The following is a 20,865-nucleotide window of genomic DNA, read 5'->3' as shown; positions in this document are numbered from 1 at the left end:
CTCGCGGGCCCTGGGGCCGCCCCAGCGCTCGCGTGCCGCAGGGACTACAATTCCCAACATTCTCGGGGCGGGGGCGGAGCCGGCCTCCCGGAATCCAGGGCCGGGTGCGCCTCTGCAGGACTTCAGGTACCGGCGTGCCCCGCGCCCCGCGGTCACCTGCTCACGTCCCGGGCGCCGCCTCTGTGTAGGGCGGGCGAGGAGGCCGCCGAGGCGGAGCTGATGGCTGCACTGAGGGCGGGGCGGGGTGCAGGCTGGAGCCTTCGGGGATGGCGGGCTTTGGGGGGATTTCGCTGGGGGAAGGCGCCCCTGTTGACCCCTGACCTCCGGGCCCTGCTGACGTCAGGAACCCCTCGGGCCCGAGTGACTTATGGGACCCCCAGTCTCCGGGCCCGGTTCTCTGTGGGGGTCCCTGGACCACGAACGTGTCTGACGCCGGGGACTTCGGATTCCCGAGCACGGCTGACTGCGGGGGCCCCGGATCCTCAGACCCGGGAGGGCTCAGGGACCCCTGGGTCCCCTCCGCGCACGTGGCTGGCTGTGGCCCTGGGCGCTGGGGGGGCAGTGCTCCTGTTGCTGTGGGGCGGGGGGCGGGGTCCCCCGTCCGTCTTGGCCGCTGTCCTTCGCCCGCCGCCCACCTCTCCCCGGAGCCAGTACAACTTCATCGCCGACGTGGTGGAGAAGACCGCACCTGCGGTCGTTTATATCGAGATCCTGGGCCGGTAACGGCGGGGTAGACCAGCGGCACCGGAGTCGCGGGCTAGAGGGCGGGCGAGCCGGAGGAGTCCGTCCTCCTCACACCCGCGCTTCCCCCCGTTCCAGACACCCCTTTTCCGGCCGCGAAGTCCCCATCTCGAACGGCTCAGGATTCGTGGTGGCTGCGGACGGACTCATCGTGACCAATGCCCACGTGGTGGCTGATCGGCGCCGCGTTCGTGTGAGGCTGCCCAGCGGCGACACCTACGAAGCCACGGTCACAGCCGTGGATCCGGTGGCCGACATCGCCACGCTGAGGATCCAGACCAAGGTGGGGGCCGGGCCGGCGGGTCCGCTCGGGGCTGTGCGTTTGCCGGCACCCCCAGGTGACGGGCCCCTTTGACCCATTCTCTCTAGGAGCCTCTCCCCACGCTGCCCCTGGGACGCTCCGCTGATGTCCGGCAAGGGGAGTTTGTGGTGGCCATGGGAAGCCCCTTTGCTCTGCAGAACACGATCACGTCCGGCATTGTCAGCTCGGTTCAGCGTCCGGCCAAAGAACTGGGCCTCCCCCAAAACAATGTGGAATACATCCAGACTGATGCAGCCATTGATGTGCGTACTGATGGGGGGCGAGGAAGGGGAAGGGGTTGGCGATCTAGGCTGGGAGAAGGGGTGAGGCTGTGTGGTGCAGGCACCAAGTGTGATAGATGGTGGACGAGCCTGTCAAGGGCTGGGCAAAAGTATCTACAGTTGCGAGTACACGAAACACAGTTTATCCTTGTATTATTACTTATTATTGTGTTATTATTACTTATTGTATTACAACTATAAAGCTACTTTTGCCCGCCCCTGTATATCGAAGTTGGGCTACAAAAATGTGGCCCCTGTTCAAGGGCTGGGAAAGGAGATAATTTGGAGAAAAAAGGCCTACATCCTGGTATGCCCCCAGGCATAGAGTCCCTGGATCTCTTCCATATTTTCTCCTTGTCCTGCAGTTCGGAAATTCTGGAGGTCCCCTGGTTAACCTGGTGAGTGGGACATTCTTCTTTCCAGGAATCCCTGCCTCAGGTCAGTGTGGAGACGGGTGGGTTTTTCCCCAATTCAGTGAGGTTTGGTCAAGTTTCTGAACAATCCCTTGCTAGCTGTTGTCCAGAATCCAACCAGATCTCCCTACCTCCCCAACACTCCCTGCTATTCTTCTTGTTCAGGTACCCCCATCTCCCACTATTGGTTTGGGCTAAGGAATAGTGGGCTCTGTCCCTGCAGGATGGGGAGGTGATCGGAGTGAATACCATGAAGGTCACAGCTGGCATCTCCTTTGCCATCCCTTCTGATCGCCTTCGAGAGTTTCTACATCGTGGGGAAAAGAAGAGTAAGCCTGGCTTGGGTGGGGAGGGTCCTTTAGGTGGTGGGTGGGGCGTTCATTGGGCCTTGTTGGAGAGGGGAAGGAAGGATGTAGCTAGGTGAGGCTCATTTGTCTTTTTATCACAGATTCCTGGTTTGGAACCAGTGGGTCCCAGCGCCGCTACATTGGGGTGATGATGTTGACCCTGACTCCCAGGTATGAGGACCACCTACATTGGTGGGCAAATGGAATTTCTTTTGAGCTTTATTCTCAATTGTCTTTATCTATAGTGAATTACTTCAGACCTGGAGATACCAGAACAGCTGTTCTCTTGACTTTTCACCCCACTCCGTTTTGCACAACTGCCACCAGATTGATTTCATCCCATTACTTCTTTGATTGACAGTCTGTTAATTTAGTGTTTAGGGGCCATTTTTCAGACCTGGTTTCCTACGTGAATATATTCTGTTCCAGTCAACCTGATTTCCTACTCCAGGTCTTTATTCATGTTGTTCTTGTTTTATATACTTAAATATCAGGCCTATCTATCCCTTTAGGCCAGTGGTTCTCAACCTTGGCTGCACATTAGAATCACCTGGGAATCTTTTTAAAATCCTGATTTCTGGGCCTAGAATGGAGGATGAGGCCCAGAAATCAGGATTTTAAAAAGATTCCCAGGTGATTCTAATGTGCAGCCAAGGTTGAGAACCAGTGCTCTAGGCTCAGCTTAAATTCTACTCCCTTAAAGCTTCTCTTAGGATTCTAGAATGAGATTAGTGCTATTGACTTAACATTATGTGTTACATGGAATTAGGTATCTTTTCTATAATGTTCCATTTCCTAGCTAGTAGAAGGCAGAAAGTAAATTGCCTTTGTATCTGGAGTACGTAGTTCATTCCCTGTCCATACAATCGCCAGTGTATTGAGAAATTTAAGGTGAACCTCAAATGGGCTTGAGAGTACCTCCCAGTGGTTACCAGCATGGTTTGTGTCCTTTCAGCATCCTTGCTGAACTACAGCTTCGAGAACCAAGCTTTCCTGATGTTCAACACGGTGTGCTCATCCATAAAGTCATCCTGGATTCCCCTGCACACCGGTGAGGGAGAGACTGCACTGTGCGGTGGGGATGGGTAAGGTGTGCATGTGCCCTTGAACTGGACTATCTGCTCCCTTCTTTCTCTCTGCCCATCCTTTGCCTTAGGGCTGGTCTGCGGCCAGGTGATGTGATCTTGGCCATTGGGGAGCAGGTGGTACAAAATGCTGAAGATATTTATGAAGCTGTTCGAACCCAATCCCAGCTGGCAGTGCGGATCCGGCGGGGACCGGAAACATTGACTTTATATGTGACCCCTGAAATCACAGAATGAATGGATCAACAAGAGAATGGGGCTCCTGCTCTGATTTCCACCTTGCTTTCCTGGCCTAGGCTCTGAGGGCACCTGGACATAGGATTAAAGGAGCCAGCGGGGGGCCGGTCCCTCCAACCACCAGCACCAATCCCTGGGCTCTGAGGAATCACAAAAACATTTTTTATATAAAATAAAATTATACCTAGCAACATGTTATAGTCAAAAATGAAGAAGGGGGCACTGATCTTTTCCCCCATAAAAAGGCTCGAGGTAAAGCTGTATTTCCCCTGAACTGAGAGGATATACTGGAGCTGACCGTCCTGACCTCGCTATTCGAGAAAACGAGCTGCTGCCGTCTCTTGTTCTGGCCAGTTATCAGGTGCTGCTCTTTGTCTCGAGTTCAGCTCCGTGCTGGGCCTGAGAGCCAGGATCCTCCATGCTTGGCCACAGATCCGGACCACTGGCCTTGGAAGGAGGTTGATAACTTATGCTTGACAGTTCCACATCCTTAGTACACACTGGATGATTGCAGTGGGCCTGCTGACATCCGGGGTTCCTTTTAAGCTCCTGAGGTAATGGCAGCCTCAGACCCCTGCCATTAGGGGCCAGTGGTGGTTTGAAGAGGTGGGTGTTGGCACCTTAGATGATCTGGTTGCTGGTCTGGCCAGGGTAGCGCTCGAACCTCTTATTGGCCTCTTCACTGAAGGCATCGCCTGTGAAGTGAATGGGTGGGTTGGGCAGGAAAACAGACCCTTTGTGGGGAAGGGTGGGGGGAAATGAAGAGGCTGGGAGATCCAGAGGTGGGTGGGAAGACAGAAACAACTTAGGGAGAAGAGAATGAAGGGCTTTCCCTCCCATCCCGTCTTCCCGGGCTGCTTTTCCCACCAAATACCAATGTGGCAGTTGTGCACCCAGATGCGATGTCCATCATATTTGCAGTTACATTTCATTGCATTGTTGGTGAAGTCAGTCTCTGCTACTTCATAATTGGGGTTGATGACCACCTATGAGTGGGAGAAAGGCAACATAATTCTAAGTTGTCTTGAATAAACACTGCGCCCCCTCGCCAGCTGGAAATCTCAGACCCCAGGCACCTGTAGAATGTAGTTTCCTGGCTTCACATCTGTGATGTCAATCCACTGACAGTCAATGTCATGTCGGTAAAGATCCCAGCAACCCACAGTGATGCCCTGCTCTCCAAAGTTGGCACACTCATACCTCTTGGAGACATCTGAAGGGGTTGGCATGGCATATGTCAGTGTGAGGCAAGCTTATGGGATGGAGATACTGTAGCTCATTCTAGGCACCACTCACCCTCCTGACACTCGGTGTCTTCGAGACAGAAACTAGCTTTGTGGCCCTCGGCCACCTTGGTGCCATTGGGGGTCAGGATATCGTAGTGAGTGAAGATGTCCATACTGTGGTAATGCCTGTGGGGACAAGAGACAAGGGAACCCCTGTTTCCTTCCCTGCGCCCAGCAGGTTCACTCTATCCCCAGTGGCTTTGCCCTTCTACTTGACCCTCTCACCCATGACACTCGTGCCACACCCAGGAGTGGCGCCCAGCCTTGGGCCTGAAGTCAGCTCTTCCCAGGTTGTGAATCTGGGAGGAGAATCGGAGTAGACGGCGGTGGCCGTAAGGCCAGTTGGCCGAGCGGGCCGAGCGGGACAGACAGTTCTCTTCGGCAGCGCAGTACAGCATGTGCAGGGGTCGGTCCTCGATGTAGGCGGTCTCCTGCACCAGCGCCGAGTGCAGCAGCAGATCTGATGCGGCTGCGCCCAGGAAGGAAGGGGAGTGTTAGAAGTCACCGCTGAAGGGCGAGGACAGATGGGGGTGCTTCCTCCCCCCACCGCTGGATGTATGCGAGGCTGGTTTTCCACAGGGAAGGAGTATCCCTCCAGATTAAAGACCTCTTTCTCCAAAAGGGGTGGCCCAGAATCTCCCTTCCCTGGCTGGCTCTCCACTCACTCTCCGAACAGATGACTCCAGCAGTGAAACGGGTCCCTGTCCTCTTGCAGGTGATGTGGGTGCCATGATGAGCACATTGATCCAGGGACAGCTCAGTCCCAGTGCAGCGCACTCCACTCATCACCACCTCTGTTACATTCCCTGAGTCCCAGTACCAGGTCTCCTGGGGATATACGTAGGTGTTTGTGAGGCCCCACCCTCCAGCCTCCTGGGCCAAAGGACTCATTTCCACGGTCCTCGGCCCCAAACACAGGCTTTGGAGGCAATAGTCTTGGTTCCCCTCCTTGCTACTCACCTGCAGACCATGGTTGGCATAGCCCAGTCCGAGTTGCCTACAGACCACCATGGCCTCCAGTGTCCCCCAGTCATCCCCACAGATGAGGCCCCAGCGAAGGGGCCCAGGCCCCCCTATTTGCACCTCAACTCGCCCTTCATGTCGGCTGCGGCCCCCACTGAGTCGGATCTGTAGTGACAGAATAGAAGAGCTGGGGAAGCTTTTGGGGTGGGGTAGTGGGAGTCTGTAGCAGGCATGTGGCTGAAGGGTGATTCAGAGGCATGTAAAGGGTGAACAGCGATGGTGTCAGGTGGGAGCTGCAGTATTGCAGGGGCCTAGGCCAGTGGTCACACTTGAGAGCATGACAACGACTGGATAGGATGCGAGGCACCTGAACCAAGGGGGAAAGTATGACTGACCCTGGTCTCTACCCCAGTGTAGGGCAGGTTGCATCGGACTCCAGCGTCCTGGCCATGGGAACAGTCCTCAGCTGTGATGTTCTTGTGAGGGCACTTCCAGAGGGTGGGTTCCTGTCCAGAGCACCGGACTTCACTCAAGTGGATGGCACCCATGCCTAGGGTCAAAGGCCAAACCAACATCAAGAGGTTGTAATTGGGCTTTCATTGTCCAGGGGTCTCCTCCCCAAGGATTACACTCCCCCAGGAGTGTGTACCTCTTCCTTCCCCTTCCCTCCCACCTTCATCCCCCTCACCCTGCCCCATGCGGGCACCACTGAGAGCCTCTCGAGCGGTCCCAAAGCCCAGCTCCCGACACACCACGCTGGCCGCCTGTAGGTCCCACTTGCGGTCACAGACTGTGCCCCACGTGCCAGCCTTCAGGACTTCCACCCGGCCCTCTCCGGGGCGGGCCCCACCCTTCAGACGCACTCGGGCCTATAGAGAAGAGAGACAGTCCAGTGGCAGTGAGTGGGAACATCAGCACAGAGAGGGCTGAGCAGAGCTGGAGAGGAACGGTGGAAGGGATGGGGCGATGGTCTCAGGTGGCCCACCCGCGGGGAGGTTCCTCTCTGTCCTTAAAGGTCAGGGCTGTGCTTAGTCATGGGTGGCCAGGCTAGGGGCGTTCTCCACCTGGGTCGGGAAAGGTCATGGTCAGTGTCTCACAAACCTCCTCCTGAAGTTTCAACTGCTGTTGCTTCTTCTGGCCGTTGGAGGCTGCATAGAGAGGACCTGGCACACAGCTCACCACCACAGGGGCACCCCCAGGGCACCTGGCGGTGTCATTGGCACGATAGAACTCCAAGGAACAGAGGGAGAGGTGGGCCTCCGTGCCCACGCACGCCACCCCATGCAGACCAAAGGAGTGTTGCTGCCGCTGGGCCAGCAGCCTGTGGGGACGGGAGTGGGGAGCAGTAGGGTAAGACAATGCTCCTGCCGCTTTGCTCACAACCCTCCTCCCATCCCATGCCGCCACCATCCCCTCACTTTTCACGACCACTTTACCCCTCTTCTTCCCATCGTCTCTGCAATGCTGCCCTCCACAGGGCCAAGGGAGTGGCAATTTCCAGGCTGAAAGGGCCCGGGTACCCAGACAGAGGGTCTTTAGGGGACCTTCTGCAGCAGAAGAACCCTACGGGAGGGCGGCTAGTCTTGACTTGCCTGACAGAGACCTTGTTCCAAATGGTTGCAGGCTGCTGAGCCTAACGGAGGCTGAGGCTGAGGCTGCTGTGCAAAGAGAATGGGAAGCTAGGACTTCCCAGTGGGAAGAGATGGGCAGGAGGGGCAGTCGACGTGAACAGAAAGCCTGAACAGCCAGAGTGAGCAGATCCTTCTATTGTGCTGAGACGGGACTCACTAGATGAGTCAGAATGCAAACAAGTGAGTATCGGCTCTAAATGGGTCCGTAGAGGCCAGAGGGACTTTCAGGCCAGAGGCTCTATAGGCCAGAGTATGACAGGCAGTTATGGGAAGAACAGACCAGATGGTGGGCACACGGAAGACTGGAGCTGGCATATGTAGTGATGATGTATAAATGCAAGACAAACAAGAGTTAGAGGGTCCACATGGCCAGAGAAGGAGAGTGAATGTGAACAATGGTAAAGACATCCCCATCCCCAGACTTGAGCGGGCTGTGAGTCTTTAATGAGGCAGTCTGTGCTTTTGCAATTTAAACCTATTAGAAAGAGTGTTCCATAGCCACCAGAGCAGGACAATGGGACTAAACCAGGGATGTTAAAATTTGGAAGACTGCGGAGAGATGCTTGAGAGAATGAGGGGATTTATTTATTGACGCTAATGAAATAAGAGATTGCACCTGGGCATGTGACAACAGAAGTACATTCTTCCCAGGACGGCTGGTTCGGGCCCAGAGGGGAAGGGAACCAGCTGAGGCCTGGTACTAGTAGAGTGGGCCTGTGAGGCTGGTTTGACAGTGAATTATCACAGTAATGTGCCTCATCACTTGATGTCAGAGGAAGGAAGAAACATGACAATTTGAAGACATTGGCTAAAGACACAGAGGAGGAAACGGTTATAAACACAGCAAAGGAAGCCTGCAGACTCGACAGAATACCTTTGGAAGCTCAGGATAAGTGGCTTCTGAAGCTCAAAGAGATCAGGTACTCTCCCAAAGTCCTGTTTGGCTGAAAACAAAAGTCAAAGAGGCCATCACAGGAAAAAGACACCTCTCTTCTGAACTCCCTCCTCCCCCTTTCCCACAACTATCAAAGTAAACATGGCAATGTGCACTTCAATGAGGGGTCAGGGAGGGCTAGAGTGTGGTTATGCCGGGCAAAGATGACCCAAAGCCAGAAAGCACCACAAGTACACCCTCTGAAGCCACCAGAGGGAGGAGCTGGAGAATGAAGGGTCCCAAGAGACCAGTGGGTGATCTCAGATTGCACCGAAGAGAGGAGGGCACAATAGAAAGGGATGGATTCTCTGTACCTCAGCCACTGCCGAAGAAGTTATCAGGGAGACTTTGTGTGTGCAAATGGCCTTTGGAAGCCTAGTGAGATGTAATCACGGCTTGGAACTTTTCCACTCCCTCAAGAAACCCAGGAGGAAAATTAGGGAACTGGGAGCCTAATTGTGTCAATGGGGCCACAGAGGACTCCATCCTTGGTAAAGGTTCTAGAGGGAACACTGAGTCTTACATCCAGGTCAGTAGCACTTTCTTTAAAAAAATGAATCAAGCCCGGCCAGTGTGGCTCAGTGGTTGAGCATCCACCTATGAACCAGGGGGTCACAGGTTTGATTCCCAGTCAGGGCACATGCCTGGGTTGTGGGCTTGATCCCCAGTAGGGGCGTGCAGGAGGCAGCCTATCAATGATTCTCTCTCATCATTGATGTTTCCATCTCTCTCTCCCTTCCTCTCTGCAATCAATAAAAATATATTTTAAAAAATGAATCAAACAAAGGTAGGATGGGAACACTGATCCCTCACACAACTTCTTAGGGGAGAGGCAAGCATTGGCATCTGAAGGACAAACGTGCCAGAGTTTCTGCGAGAATTCACTGAGGGAGTAAAGGAGCATGTGGAGCAAGGGCAGTCAGTGGATGAACTCCTATAGAGCTTTCCACAGATCCCGTGACGAGCATAATTCCCCAGGGACCACCATAAGGACCAGCCTTACTTTCCCTTTCAGTGAATCATCTGGAAGGGGGTCTGTATCAGCTGCTGCTGCTCCTCCCCCGCGCGGTGGAGGGCTCTCTTGGACCCCTTCCTGACCAAAGCCCAATCACAGGGCTCACCACTAGGCAGTCCCTCGCCTGTCCGCCCAGCCTGACCTTTATTTACCTCTTGATTGGCCCCCTGCCCACTCGGGGTTTGGGTTTGACTTTACGCTTGGTGATTGGTCTGAAAAAAGGAGAAATAAGTTAGTGGAAGTAGTGGTTAGGTACATGGCCCAGGAAAGGCAGAGGGTGATTTTGTTTGTTTGTTTCTGGGAAGAACCCCTTATGCAGAGTGTGGGAAAGGGGTGGCGTGAAGGTGGCCCAGTGTGCCACCGAACTGTATCTCAGGATCTCATGCTGCTCTCTGGATTCAGCAACAGCGAGGAGAAATCGAATGGATGTCAGTCCAGGTGGGGGAGGGGAGGAGATAAGAGGAAAGTTAAGGCAGAAGAGAGAATGGGAATGTGGGTGAATTAAGGGAGGTAAAGATTGGGGGAAGGTGAGAAAGCATGCGGGTGGCTCAGCTATTTGCGGGAAAAGGATGAGGAGGCTTTCCCTCAGCCATTCATTCCTACGTTATTCCTCCTTGTGCTTCCTAAGGTCAAAGCTTGCCCATTCCCATGACTGCCTCCCTCCTTGCCCCACCCCCAGTCATAGCCTAATTCATCCGTTTGGGTTTGGGGATGGACATGGATAGGCTGCCTTCCATCCATCCACCTCCTGGGCCACCGAGGCGGCAGGAGGTCCCAGGGCTCTCGCCCCATTACCTGCCAAGGGGCTTGGGGCGTCGGGCCGAGGCTTTGGCCGCTCGCTTCCTCAACTTTCTGTGAGGATAAGACAATAGCAGAGTCAAGATCAGGCTAGACCAAGTGGGAGAGGCTGGTGCATCTGGGACCAGGGGCAAGGTTTCTTTTCCAAGAATCAAAGGGTTCCTGATGGCAGGATGTTAAGAGCATCAGATATATGCAAGGCTCTACCCTTCCCAGCTGCTTGGCTTCATAGGCACATGACCAGGTGGGTGAGCAGCAGTGAAGGACATGGACTCAGGACTGATTGAGCCCCTATACCAAGACCCACAGACATTAGGTTAAGGTAGATGGGGGATAAGAAGTCTTGGCTGATCTAAACCTGAGGGAGGGCTAAGGGAAAGGGTGGAAGTAGAAAGGTGTTAGGACTGTTAGGCTTGCCAGACTGACCAGGTGAGGAAAGAGAACTGGCCTGGTCACATCTAGGGAGGAGGACTGTCTTTTTATTCTTGGATGCTCTCTGGTTTCTGGCATTTCCAGGCCTGAGGCTAGTGAACCAGGATTAAGGACTGAGGTAGGGATATCTGAGGACGTTAAGTTGGTTTGACAGGGAATATGAGGCCAGGCTGCTTAGGATGACAGCCCTTTCCTGCCCACGTTAAATCCCACATGCTTTTGTCATTCACAAACTCAGCTCATCTCCCAAACTTACTTCTAGGGAAGTGAATTCTAAAACCTTATTTCTTTTTAATTGGCCTAAATATTTGATCTATTTTATTCTTCAAAAGGTTGCCTTAAGTCCAATGTCAGGAAAGTAGGTCTGTTTCTCCTCTCATTCTCCCTTTGATATCAAAGACTTTAATTCCTCCCCTCTTTGTCCGTCCAACTATGTATGAATGAAGGCAACTATGTTTGTCTGTTCTTATAAGTTTATGACATTCCCTGTTATTATCTTAGTTATCATTTCTTTCAACATGTTCTGCTCTGCTGTGTCTCTCTTTTTTTTTAAAAGAAATTCTTATTTATTTCAGAGAGGAAGGGAGAGGGGGAGAGAGATAGAAACATCAATGAGAGAGAGAATCACTGATCGGCTGCCTTCTGCACACTCCCCACTGGGGGTCAAGCCCGCAACCCGGCATGTGCCCTTGACCAGAATCAAACCCGGACCCTTCAGTCTGCAGGCTGATGCTCTATCCACTGAGCCAAACCAGGTAGGGCTTTGCTGTGTCTCTTGAGGAGTCATATTTGGATATAGTACACAGTGTGCAGAGGCACTAAGATTTTAATATAGATTCTAAATAAGGCTGAAGCGGGTTAGTATTTCCTGCCCTGGCTTCTCCCTGAGGATGTACTTAGTTGGTGTTTTTGCCAAAACATCTCATATGTCCAGCATTGCTAGCCAAGGGTCTGCAGTAGCTCTCAGGTCTCTTTCTTGAGACATTGCTAAGAGTTTAGAACCTTTCATCATATAAGTATAGTCTGAAACGTTTTCTCCAAATGTCTTTTTCTCAAACATGTCTAAAATAAAATGTACTTGGCACTTCCTTTGGCCAGTGACTCAGAGAGAGCATCTTGAACTCCAGAGTAGTACTCAGAAAGACATCGTATTATCTAGAAATTTAGAAATACAGTAGTTTCCCCTCAGCCACAGGGGATACATTCTAAGACCCCCAATGGATGCCTGAAACTATGGATAGTACTGTACCCTATATATACTATTTTCCCTATGCATACATACCTACCTACAATAAAGTTTAATTTATAGCCCTATCTGGTTTGGCTCAGTGAATAGAGTGTTGGCCTGCATACTGAAGGATCCTGGGTTTGATTTTAGTCAAGGGCACATGCCTGGGTTGCGGGCTGGGCTCAATCCACAATAGGGGGTATGCAGGAGGCAGCCGATCAATATTCTTTCTCATCATTGATATTTCTATCTCTCTCTCCCTCTCCCTTCCTCTCTGAAATCAATAAAAATATATATTAAACAAGTTTAATTTATAAATAAGATACAGTAAGAGATTAACAATAATAAAATAGAACAGTTACAACAATATACTGTAATAAAAGTTATGTGAATGGCTTTGGGGACATGATTAAGTAAAAAAGGGTGAACTGAACACAAGCACTGTGATACTGTAACAACTGAGTGATTAACAATGACTTTCCCAGTGTTAAGTCCAGTGTTTGCTGCTCAGTCCTTATGTTTTTAGAACCATCTGCAGCACTGACTCAAGTGGTCACTCTCCCTTCCTCGAAGCACTTGGCTTCCAGGCCACCATACGCATCGCATCTGGTTTTCTTTCTATCCACCTCACTGTTTGCATTTCACCTTATCTTCCTGACCTCATACTGTTTAAAGTTCTCAAGAGTCAGTCCTTGGACCTCTTTTTTTTTTTTTTTTTTTTTAACACTCACTCCCTTTTTGATGTTGTCCAGTTTCAGGATTTAAAATACTTTCATTCAGTTGAACTCTAGAGTCATATACCCAATTGCCTACTCAGCCTCACCATTTCAATGCCTTAAAGAACTTCACATGTAACAGATCCGATAAAAAGTTATATATAACCCTTTCCCTCACGCTCCACCCACTGTGTTCCTTATCAACTGAGGTCAACTCCATACTTAGCTTACGCCAAAAACCTGGGAATGATCCTTAATTCCACTCTTTCTCACATCACATCGAGTTCATCAAATCGTATTGGTTTCACCTTCAACTATAGACAGAACTTGATAATTTTTTCATCATGTTCACTGGTTCACTTTCTTCACTTGACTTTGAGGAGACTATAACCTCCTAACTCAGCGGTTCTCAACCTGTGGGTCGCGACCCCTTTGGCGGTCAAACGACCCTTTCACAGGGGTCACCTAAGACCATCTTGCATGTCAGATATTTATATTATGATTCATAACAGTAGCAACATTACAGTTATGAAGTAGCAATGAAAATAATTTTATGGTTGGGTCACACATGAGGAACTGTATTTAAAGGGCCAGAAGGTTGAGAACCAGTCACTCTGCCTCGTTTATTCTACTGTATCCCTCACAGTCTATTCTTTTTTTTTTTTTAAATATATTTTATTGATTTTTTACAGAGAAGAAGGGAGAGGGAAAGAGAGTTAGAAACATCGATGAGAGAGAAGCATCCATCAGCTGCCTCCTGCATACCCCCTACCGGGGATGTGCCTGCAACCAAGGTACATGCCTTTGACTGGAATCAAACCCGGGACCCTTCAGTCCGCAGGCCGACGCTCTATTCACTGAGCCAAACCAGTCAGGGCACACAGTCTATTCTTAATTAAGCAGAAAGTAATCTTTAAAAATGGAAGTCAGATGTTACACTTCTGTGCCAAACCTTACCTTACACGGAGTAAAAGTGAAAGCCTCCTAAATTCTTTCACTACCTTCTTCTCTATCACATCTATAATTTTCTTCCTTGTGCACTCGGTTCCAGCCCCAGGGGCCTCCTGGAGCATGCCAAGAATGCTCCCCTGCCCCAGTACACACTCCCAGGATTTTTTCATTTATGATCCCTATTCCTGAAAACGCTGGTCTGGATATCTGCATAGCTTGTGCTCTTACCTCCTTAAAATCTTTTCTCAAATAATGCCTTTTCCAAAGAGGACTTTATTGACCGCTCTATTTAAAACTGCTGTCCCACTACCACTTTGTAACCCTTTCCCTGCTTTATTTTTAATGATCACACCTTTTGCCATTCTAACATTTTGTAATGTTACTTATTTTCCAATTCTTCTGTAGTCCATGAGATCAGGGATTTTTGTCTGTTTTGTTCAATGTTGAATCCCAACAGCCCCTGGCACACAGTAGGCACTCAGTAAATAATACTGAATGAACAAATCTCTACACCTTTGTTCATGCTACCCTTTTCACTTGAAATGCCTGCTATTTAACTCATACTCATCTTTCAGAACCTGGTTTTGAATTAGGAAAGACAAAGAATAAACACAGAGAAAGAAATACAGCCCCAAGATAGATAATAATAGTAGAGGAGCACAGCATATAGATGTTTTACAACAGTTGTGTCACTAGTGCAGATAAAGTATATTTTTGGGGAATGAAAGAACTTCCAGATGTGTCTCAGAGCCGAGGCAGGAAAATTTGAGCAAGAATGGAAAAGACTGGAGGTTGGATCATGTACTGACTTTCAAAAAGGATTCCTCAACCTACAGATAAATAATATTCTAGAGTAAGTTATGAAATAGAAAGTGTGTGAACATTGAGGAAAAACTAGGGTAATCCTTAGAGACCTAAAGGGCTTTCAGGGAAAATGAGCTCAAACCACCAGGATTTTCTTTTTTGAACGATTTCTAAATCAGAAGGCTGGAGAATGGTGAACATAAGGTACCTGGATTTTAGCAAAAACTAACAAAATTTCCCGCGATTTCACTAGAGAGAAGATGGTGAAATGTTACATCATTGTAGTGTTCAGTTTGTTCCAAATTGTTTGGACAAACATTTCACAACTAATGATTAACGGCTTGATGTACACCTGGAGGGAACTTTCATTAAGAAGAGTCAGGCGTTGGTTTTAAACATTTCAACTCTTCTCACAGTCGCTCTGATGGAGCCAGAGGCCTAGCTAATGTCTGTCTACCAGAGGAAGCTGGGAGGGATGACACAGGGAATGTAATGTCAAGATTCCAGATAATCTACGCGGTCACCATGACTTTTAAAACGGTTTTAAAGTGATGTAACAAACTTACAGGGTACACTCAGCACAGATGGAGGTTCAGACAGGCTGCTCTGTCAGGAGCAGAGATAAGGGAAGGCCTGAGTTGTGGTGACACGTTCAGTACGCGCCGTGGGCTGCTGCCTCAACAGAAAGGCAATGCAAAACCTAGGCCGGCTTTAATGGAAGCCGAGCATTTCCACGTGTCCCTCCTCTGACGTGTCAGACCACGTCGGAGGTCGTGTGCCCAGAGGAAGGTCGCCTATAGATGTCAAGAGTTCTTTCTGCAAAACCGGTCTAAGGAAAGGTGAAGAAAAGAAGCATTAGCCTGCAAAAGCAGATTATAGAGACTAAAGATTTCCAGTTGTAGTGTATGTGCTGCCGAAGAGAGCACAAAGGTTTCCAAATTTCTTGAATTTCTCAAGTTAGATGCACCAGGGAAGCGAGTGGCTGCAAACATCGAGCCGGTCGCCAGTGCGATTCGACTCGTTTTTCGGAAGCGGCTCTCCGACAGGTGGAGAGCTTGGCGCCTCCGCCGCGGAACCTGCTGGCGAACATTCCTGGGAGGCCTCGGGGCTCGGGCCGGGACTGCCCTCTCCCGCGGCCTCCGGGCTGGGCCCCGAGGCGGGGACACGCCGCCCTGCCCCGCGGGCGACGCCGGGCAGTTCCAGGCCTCGGGCTCCCCGCGCTGCACACGCGCGGCGCCACCTCGGCAGGGCGCGCCCTCGCCCTCCCTGAACTCAGACCGGGATCCCGGCCGCGCCGGCGCGGAGGCCCTGCCCGCCGGCACCGCGGCTGCGGGGCGTGGCCTGGGGCGCGGGGCGTGGCCTGGGGCGCGGGGCGTGGCCTGGGGCCCGGGGCGGGGACTCCGCCCGCCCTCCGCTGGCGTCACGGCACCGACGCGCCGCCCGCCGCCGCTCGCCCCGCCCGGCTTCGGACGGCAGCGCGGCCGGGGGAGCCCTCCGCTGTCCCACAGTACCCCTCACTCTCCAGCCTCCCAACGCCCCCCCCGCCCCACTATCCCAGGACCCCGTCTCTCAAACCCCTTTCTTCAAGGAGCACCCTCCCCCCAGCCTGCTCCCCGGCGCCCCCATCCCTTCACCTGTAGAAAGCCGTGTTGACCCTCTTTTCGCCGGGGAAGCCCAGCATCCCGCAGACCACGTGGCTGTTGTGGGCGCTCCAGCCTTGGTCACACACTCTGGACCAGCCGCTGGGAAGCCGGACTTCCACCAGCCCCTCGGTCACGGGCAGGGGCCGCCGGCCCCGCCCAACGGCTGGCTGGAGCCGCACCTCCTCCACTTGCAGGTGATGCTCTACCTGAGGATGGGACCACAAGCAGAGGAAGGCACCCCAGTAGCACCTTTCACATGTCCTGCCACCTTGAAGGAACCCCGACCGAGTGTGCTTCCTGCAGACCCAACGGGGAGCAGGAGCTGAGAGAGGTGCCATGCCTCCCGCAGTGGGTATGGAGGGGTGTGTGGGGTGAACGGACATGCGGTGCTGTGCCGTGCCCCAAGGGTGCTGAGGAGCTGAGGAAGGAGCACCCGCAGGAGCAGGAGGAGCACTTCATGAGGAAGTGGCATTGAAGGAGGGGCAAGTAAGGAGTGAGATGTTCTAGGAGAGCACAGGTCTCCCTGGGGACAGGGAGGAGGTTGGAGAGGTTCCTGCCGGGTTTAACGGTTTAACGCTGGAACAAATCTGGAACTTACATCCAGGAGCTCTACCCCTGGCCCCACCCACACCAGCCCCCACCTCCTGCTCCTAACAACCCAAACTACCCCATGGGGCCTATGGAACCCCCTACCTTCTAGTGTCTCCTTTAACCACACATAACACCCCACAGCCCGCCCTGTCTGGCCAACCTGGCTGGGGTGTGTGTGTGTGTGTGTGTGTGTGTGTGTGTGTGAACTGCAGACCTCGATGACATTGGAGTCGGAGAAGCCAGGGAGGCGCTGGTCCTTGCAGATGACCCCAGCATCCTCATCGTGGGTGCAGTCACTGTTCCCCCAGCCCCTCGAGGTGCATTCGGCCACACTCCGCTCGGTCCCACTGCAGCTCAGGTTGTCCAGCCAGATGCGGCCTGTGGAGGGAGAGATAGGGGACAGAGAAGTGTGGGGAGAGCGCACATGGAGGCCTCACTCTTGGCTATAATGATCCCATTTTTTCTGATAAGATAATGGGTGGGGAAGGGACAGGGGACCTTGGAGGCAATAAAAAAAAGAGGCATAGGATTGATGGAGGGCTGGTGGTGGTCTGGGGATACTCAGGAATTTGATGAATAAAAAACCAAGGGTCAACCTTGAAATTCTGCTTGGTTCTTACCCACTCAACGACAGCTAGAGTTAACCAAGTACCTGTTGTGTTAGGCACGCTGCCATGGTGTGTACATACATGACCATGCTTAGAACAGAGCGGCCAGAAGTATTATCACCACTTCATATTAAAAAATCAATGGGGGGTTCAGAAAAGTTAAGTAACTTGCCTGAGACCATGTAGCCCACGGAGGCTAAGGAGTTCGAGCCATTGGCAAGACTTGGAAATCTGAGACTTTCACCTGAGCCTCCCATGTGCCCGCCCTGTCTGTGCTTCCCCATTGCCCCTTGTTCTGTTCTCTGCCCGGACCGCACTGAACTGAGTGTCGCTGCTTTCCTCTCAGAATTGGGCGGCCCCTCAAAGGTTGTCTGTCCCAGCCATTGTGTAGGGATCCTTGATGCCTATTCTGACAGGACTTCCCAGCTTCTGCTGGGACACAGACCTCCTGCCCGCCCAGGCGGCCGGAGCCATTACACAGTCCTTGTGATTCTTTATGACTTTCCCCTACCAGGTCTGATTCAGTCCTTTGATGCCATCCAAAAAAATCCCGCAGCCACATGACTGTCCTCATATTTGAAGACATCCGTCATGTAGCTGCTATCCAAGTTTTTCCTTCAGATCAGAAATCCCTGGTTTCTTCAGCGACTAATCCTTGAAAGTTGGCTTCAAATCTTCCACATCTGGGCAGCTATCCTCTGAAAATATTTCTATTTTCTACCACCTCTCTTAAAATGTGGCACTTACAAGTGACACTTTATTCCAGAAGTGGCCTGGATGGTGGGAATTGGGGTATCAGCTGCAGACTGCACCAGCTTCTATCACTCCAACTGTGGGCTCATACAGTGCAAGCACCCCCAGGCCTCAGTTGGAATTGCTCCTAAACATTCATACTTGCCCTAGTCAATTCCAGCTTGGTTTCAGCTCTGGCCTATAACGTGACTTTGTCAGCTGCAGGATCTAGGATCCTGACTGGCTTGGGGACATCCAGACATCATTTACCTGCTCTCAGCTTCCCGCAAAGCAACCGTACTTGAACCGTACAGGGCTCACTTGATCAGGGCTGCACTCATACATGGCTTTGGAGAATCATACTTTGAAAGGAACTTAGGTATCATCTAGTCTTGTTGCTCATGGGACATCAGAGGCTCAGAGAAGGCACTGATCAGCGTAAGATCACACAGCTCTGAGAAGTGACTATGTTGGCTGGTTTGTCACTCATGGCTTAACCTGACTATTTATTCTCAGTGTCCTGTGGTCCTGTGGCTGTGCCATCCTGTTGTTCTCTCCCTGCACAGAGGCCACACTTGGGCAATACCGAGGCTACACCTGGCGCTCACCTGTTCCAGGGCCGTATTTGGCGCTGTGGGTCCAGCCTGTGGCCTCTGTGAAGCCCAGCTCCCGGCAGAGGACATGGGCTGCCTGTAGCGTGAAGTCATCATCACAGATGGTGCCCCATTCGCCAGCTCTCTGTATCTCCACTCGGCCTTCGAAGGGCTTCCTGGGGAAGCCAGCCAGCCGGAACCGCAGCCCCTGGCTTCCAGCCCTCTTCTCGGGGGCCGTGGATGGGGATGGAGATCCCAGGCATGAGCTGCACAGCAGGCACAGCAGCAGTCCCCACGGGCTCCACCGCCAGACACTGACAGGTCGCATGGCAGAGAAGGCCTGGGGGGGGGGGGGGAGAGAGAGAGAGAGAGAGAGAGAGAGAGAGAGAGAGAGAGAGACTGAGATTGAGGCAGGTCCAGGTCTGAGAGAGAGAGAGGTCAAGAGAGGAAAGGAGACACTTAGCAAGACCAGAGACAGAAACACAGGGGGAGAGAACAACAGGAACTAAGATAGTGAGGGAGAAACACACACTACACAGGGGCTGAAACACAGAGTCAAGGAGACTGAGAGAATCAGATTGGGGGGAGGGAGAGAAGGGGAGAGGGAGAAAGGGGGAGAGGGAGAGAGGAGGAAAGGAAGAGAGGGGGAGAGCGAGAGGGGGAGAGCGAGAGAGGGGGAGAGGGAAATGGAAACAGAAGGGGGGGGGGAGAGGGGGAGAGAGACTGGCTCTCTTTTTGTAGAGTAGAACTCTCCCTATTAGTTGTTAATGTGTCACATCGACCTCCCCTAGTTTTATAATTATCACCTTCATTACCCACTCACAATATAAGAGACCCAGAGATCAAAATCAATGATTAGAGACCAAGAGTCTATCGAAATAAAGAGATAGAGACCGAGCAAGAGACACAAAGAGGAAGACCCAGACAGACAGGATGTGAGAGGAAGGGAAATTATGGGAATGAAAGGGTGCCGAGAGAGAGAGAGAGAGAGAGAGAGAGAGAGAGAGAGAGAGAGAGAGAGATATGGGGAGACAGCCAGGCAAAGAGGATTGGGGAGTGGCTGAGAGGCGGGCAACAGGTGAGGAGGAGAGGGACTGACAGGAGCTGAGAAGCAGAGGCTGGCGGGACCCAGATGACCCGTTCAGCCAGTCAGACAGGGGACAGACAGCTACGGAGAGAGAAGCAGGCGAGGGGGGGCCTAGGAGGTCCTCGGATCTAGGGTCCCGTGAATTGAGGCCAAGCCCAGAGTCCTATCTGGGCAGATTCTGAGGCCGAGCGGGCAGAAGCTGGAGTCCACGGAGACCCCACTGCACTCCCTACCCAGCACACAGGCTCTCAAGTGCCCTGCCGGGTCAAGGGGCCCAGGAGGACCAGGCCTCAAGCTGGGTGGGGTGGGGGGCTGGAGTGGGGTTGTCCAAGTCTCCTGCCAACATCGCCACCCCCACCACTGTCACCGGGCAACCGGAGGCGGGGGCACCATTCATCTTCTCAGCCAAGGCCTTCCCTCTGTCTGGGCTGAGAACAGCTCCCGTACTGCGCAGGGGAGGGGCTGGGGGCGCCCAACATGCTTCCCCAGACTCAGACAAACGACCCAACAGGACAGCATTTTTTTTTTCTGGGGACAGTTAGGCGTGGGGGCCCAGGGGTAGGGCCTCACAGAGGTTTCCCCAGCCTTAGGACCCTCCCAGCTGCCCTATTTGGAAAACCCTGCCCCCTCCCTCTCTCCCCCGCCCCCGAATATCTGCCTCCTCTCTCCAATCTTCTCTTACTCTTTGACAATAATAATAAAACCTCCAGCTGGTTGGCTTCCCCTGGGACTCCAGTCCGCATTACCCCTTTGCCCTGGACCCTCCACCATCATCTCCATCCGCAACTCCCCTTCCTCCTGCCGGCAGCGTGACCCCCTTACCTTGGGCTGAGCGAGGGCCCTAGACGCTGGGAGAAGAGTCCTGGTCCTGGAGATCAGTCCTAGGACTTCCCCAAAAAAGTGCTCGGCCAGGGGAGACTGGACCCCCGCCCTCTCCCCCCTCTCGTTTTGTCCCTCCCACGTCCCCTTGAGCCCTCCCACATTCCGCCCTCTCCCTGAATTCCTCCCGGGCCAGGTCCCTCCTCTAGGTCCTCCCCTCCCCGGTGGAGCTAGCTGGCCACTGTTGCTCCACCTCCCCACCCCTGTCCCGCCCCTCCGGGCCGGCTCAATGAAGCTTTCTTTTTCCTCGGGCTGGAGGCCGGGCAGCTGCGGTCAGGGATCCAGACACGCAAGAGGCCACGGGGCTGTGGAGCGGCCCAGGAGGCGGCCCCTGTGGCGGCGGGAGCCCGCGGCTCAGCTCCGGGCTTCGGGAAGCCTTCCGGTCCCCAGCCCTTCCTCCAGGTCCCCGGCTCCGTGGAGCGTAAACTGCCAGGCTGGGGGCGGGTCTGGTAGGGGGAACTGAGGCTAAGAGGGCCCACGCGGCCCCTCCGGGCCCCCAGGGTGCCGGTCGGCATTTTCCAGGTGATGTCACAGCCTTCACTCCTACGTCACGTTGAGCATATGACATC

The 20,865-nt window shown here is 52.9% G+C and overlaps 2 protein-coding genes across 3 annotated transcripts; one reads left to right on the top strand and one right to left on the bottom strand.

Moving 5' to 3' along the window:
• Window positions 1–80: 80 nt before the first annotated feature.
• HTRA2 (HtrA serine peptidase 2) lies at window positions 81–3,598 on the top strand. Of its 2 annotated transcripts, XM_036334028.1 has the most exons (8): window positions 81–719; window positions 820–1,024; window positions 1,111–1,305; window positions 1,689–1,721; window positions 1,960–2,065; window positions 2,185–2,254; window positions 3,039–3,134; window positions 3,240–3,598. In XM_036334028.1, the coding sequence occupies exons 1-8, from the start codon at window positions 220–222 to the stop codon at window positions 3,403–3,405; spliced, it is 1,371 nt and encodes a 456-aa protein (XP_036189921.1). In that variant the 5' UTR covers window positions 81–219; the 3' UTR covers window positions 3,406–3,598. The 2 variants fall into 2 exon arrangements, with proteins under 2 accessions (XP_036189921.1, XP_036189922.1); XM_036334029.1 differs by lacking the exon at window positions 1,689–1,721.
• On the bottom strand, window positions 3,552–20,370 carry LOXL3 (lysyl oxidase like 3). Its single transcript, XM_036334024.1, has 14 exons — window positions 20,240–20,370; window positions 18,346–18,670; window positions 16,612–16,775; window positions 15,798–16,012; window positions 6,756–6,975; window positions 6,343–6,523; window positions 6,050–6,204; window positions 5,652–5,819; window positions 5,357–5,519; window positions 4,917–5,160; window positions 4,702–4,817; window positions 4,482–4,618; window positions 4,280–4,391; window positions 3,552–4,100 (listed from the first exon to the last, which is right to left on the bottom strand). The coding sequence occupies exons 2-14, from the start codon at window positions 18,656–18,658 to the stop codon at window positions 4,027–4,029; spliced, it is 2,262 nt and encodes a 753-aa protein (XP_036189917.1). The 5' UTR covers window positions 18,659–18,670; window positions 20,240–20,370; the 3' UTR covers window positions 3,552–4,026.
• Between the last annotated feature and the right edge of the window lie 495 nt (window positions 20,371–20,865).

This window comes from Myotis myotis, unplaced genomic scaffold, assembly GCF_014108235.1.
Source record: "Myotis myotis isolate mMyoMyo1 unplaced genomic scaffold, mMyoMyo1.p scaffold_m19_p_14, whole genome shotgun sequence".
Taxonomy (NCBI): Eukaryota; Metazoa; Chordata; class Mammalia; order Chiroptera; family Vespertilionidae; genus Myotis; species Myotis myotis.
This window is presented reverse-complemented; position numbering and strand designations above follow the sequence as displayed.

Excerpts from the sequence above, each read along its gene's own strand:
- HTRA2 (XM_036334028.1), top strand. The coding sequence starts at position 220 with ATGGCTGCACTGAGGGCGGGGCGGGGTGCAGGCTGGAGCCTTCGGGGA. Across the intron at positions 1,025-1,110 it reads CGCTGAGGATCCAGACCAAG|GAGCCTCTCCCCACGCTGCC; the intron begins GTGGGGGCCGGG and ends CATTCTCTCTAG. Across the intron at positions 2,255-3,038 it reads ATGTTGACCCTGACTCCCAG|CATCCTTGCTGAACTACAGC; the intron begins GTATGAGGACCA and ends GTGTCCTTTCAG.
- LOXL3 (XM_036334024.1), bottom strand. The coding sequence starts at position 18,658 with ATGCGACCTGTCAGTGTCTGGCGGTGGAGCCCGTGGGGACTGCTGCTG. Across the intron at positions 5,820-6,049 it reads ACACTGGGGTAGAGACCAGG|ATCCGACTCAGTGGGGGCCG; the intron begins GTCAGTCATACT and ends CTGTCACTACAG. Across the intron at positions 4,619-4,701 it reads AGACACCGAGTGTCAGGAGG|ATGTCTCCAAGAGGTATGAG; the intron begins GTGAGTGGTGCC and ends CAACCCCTTCAG.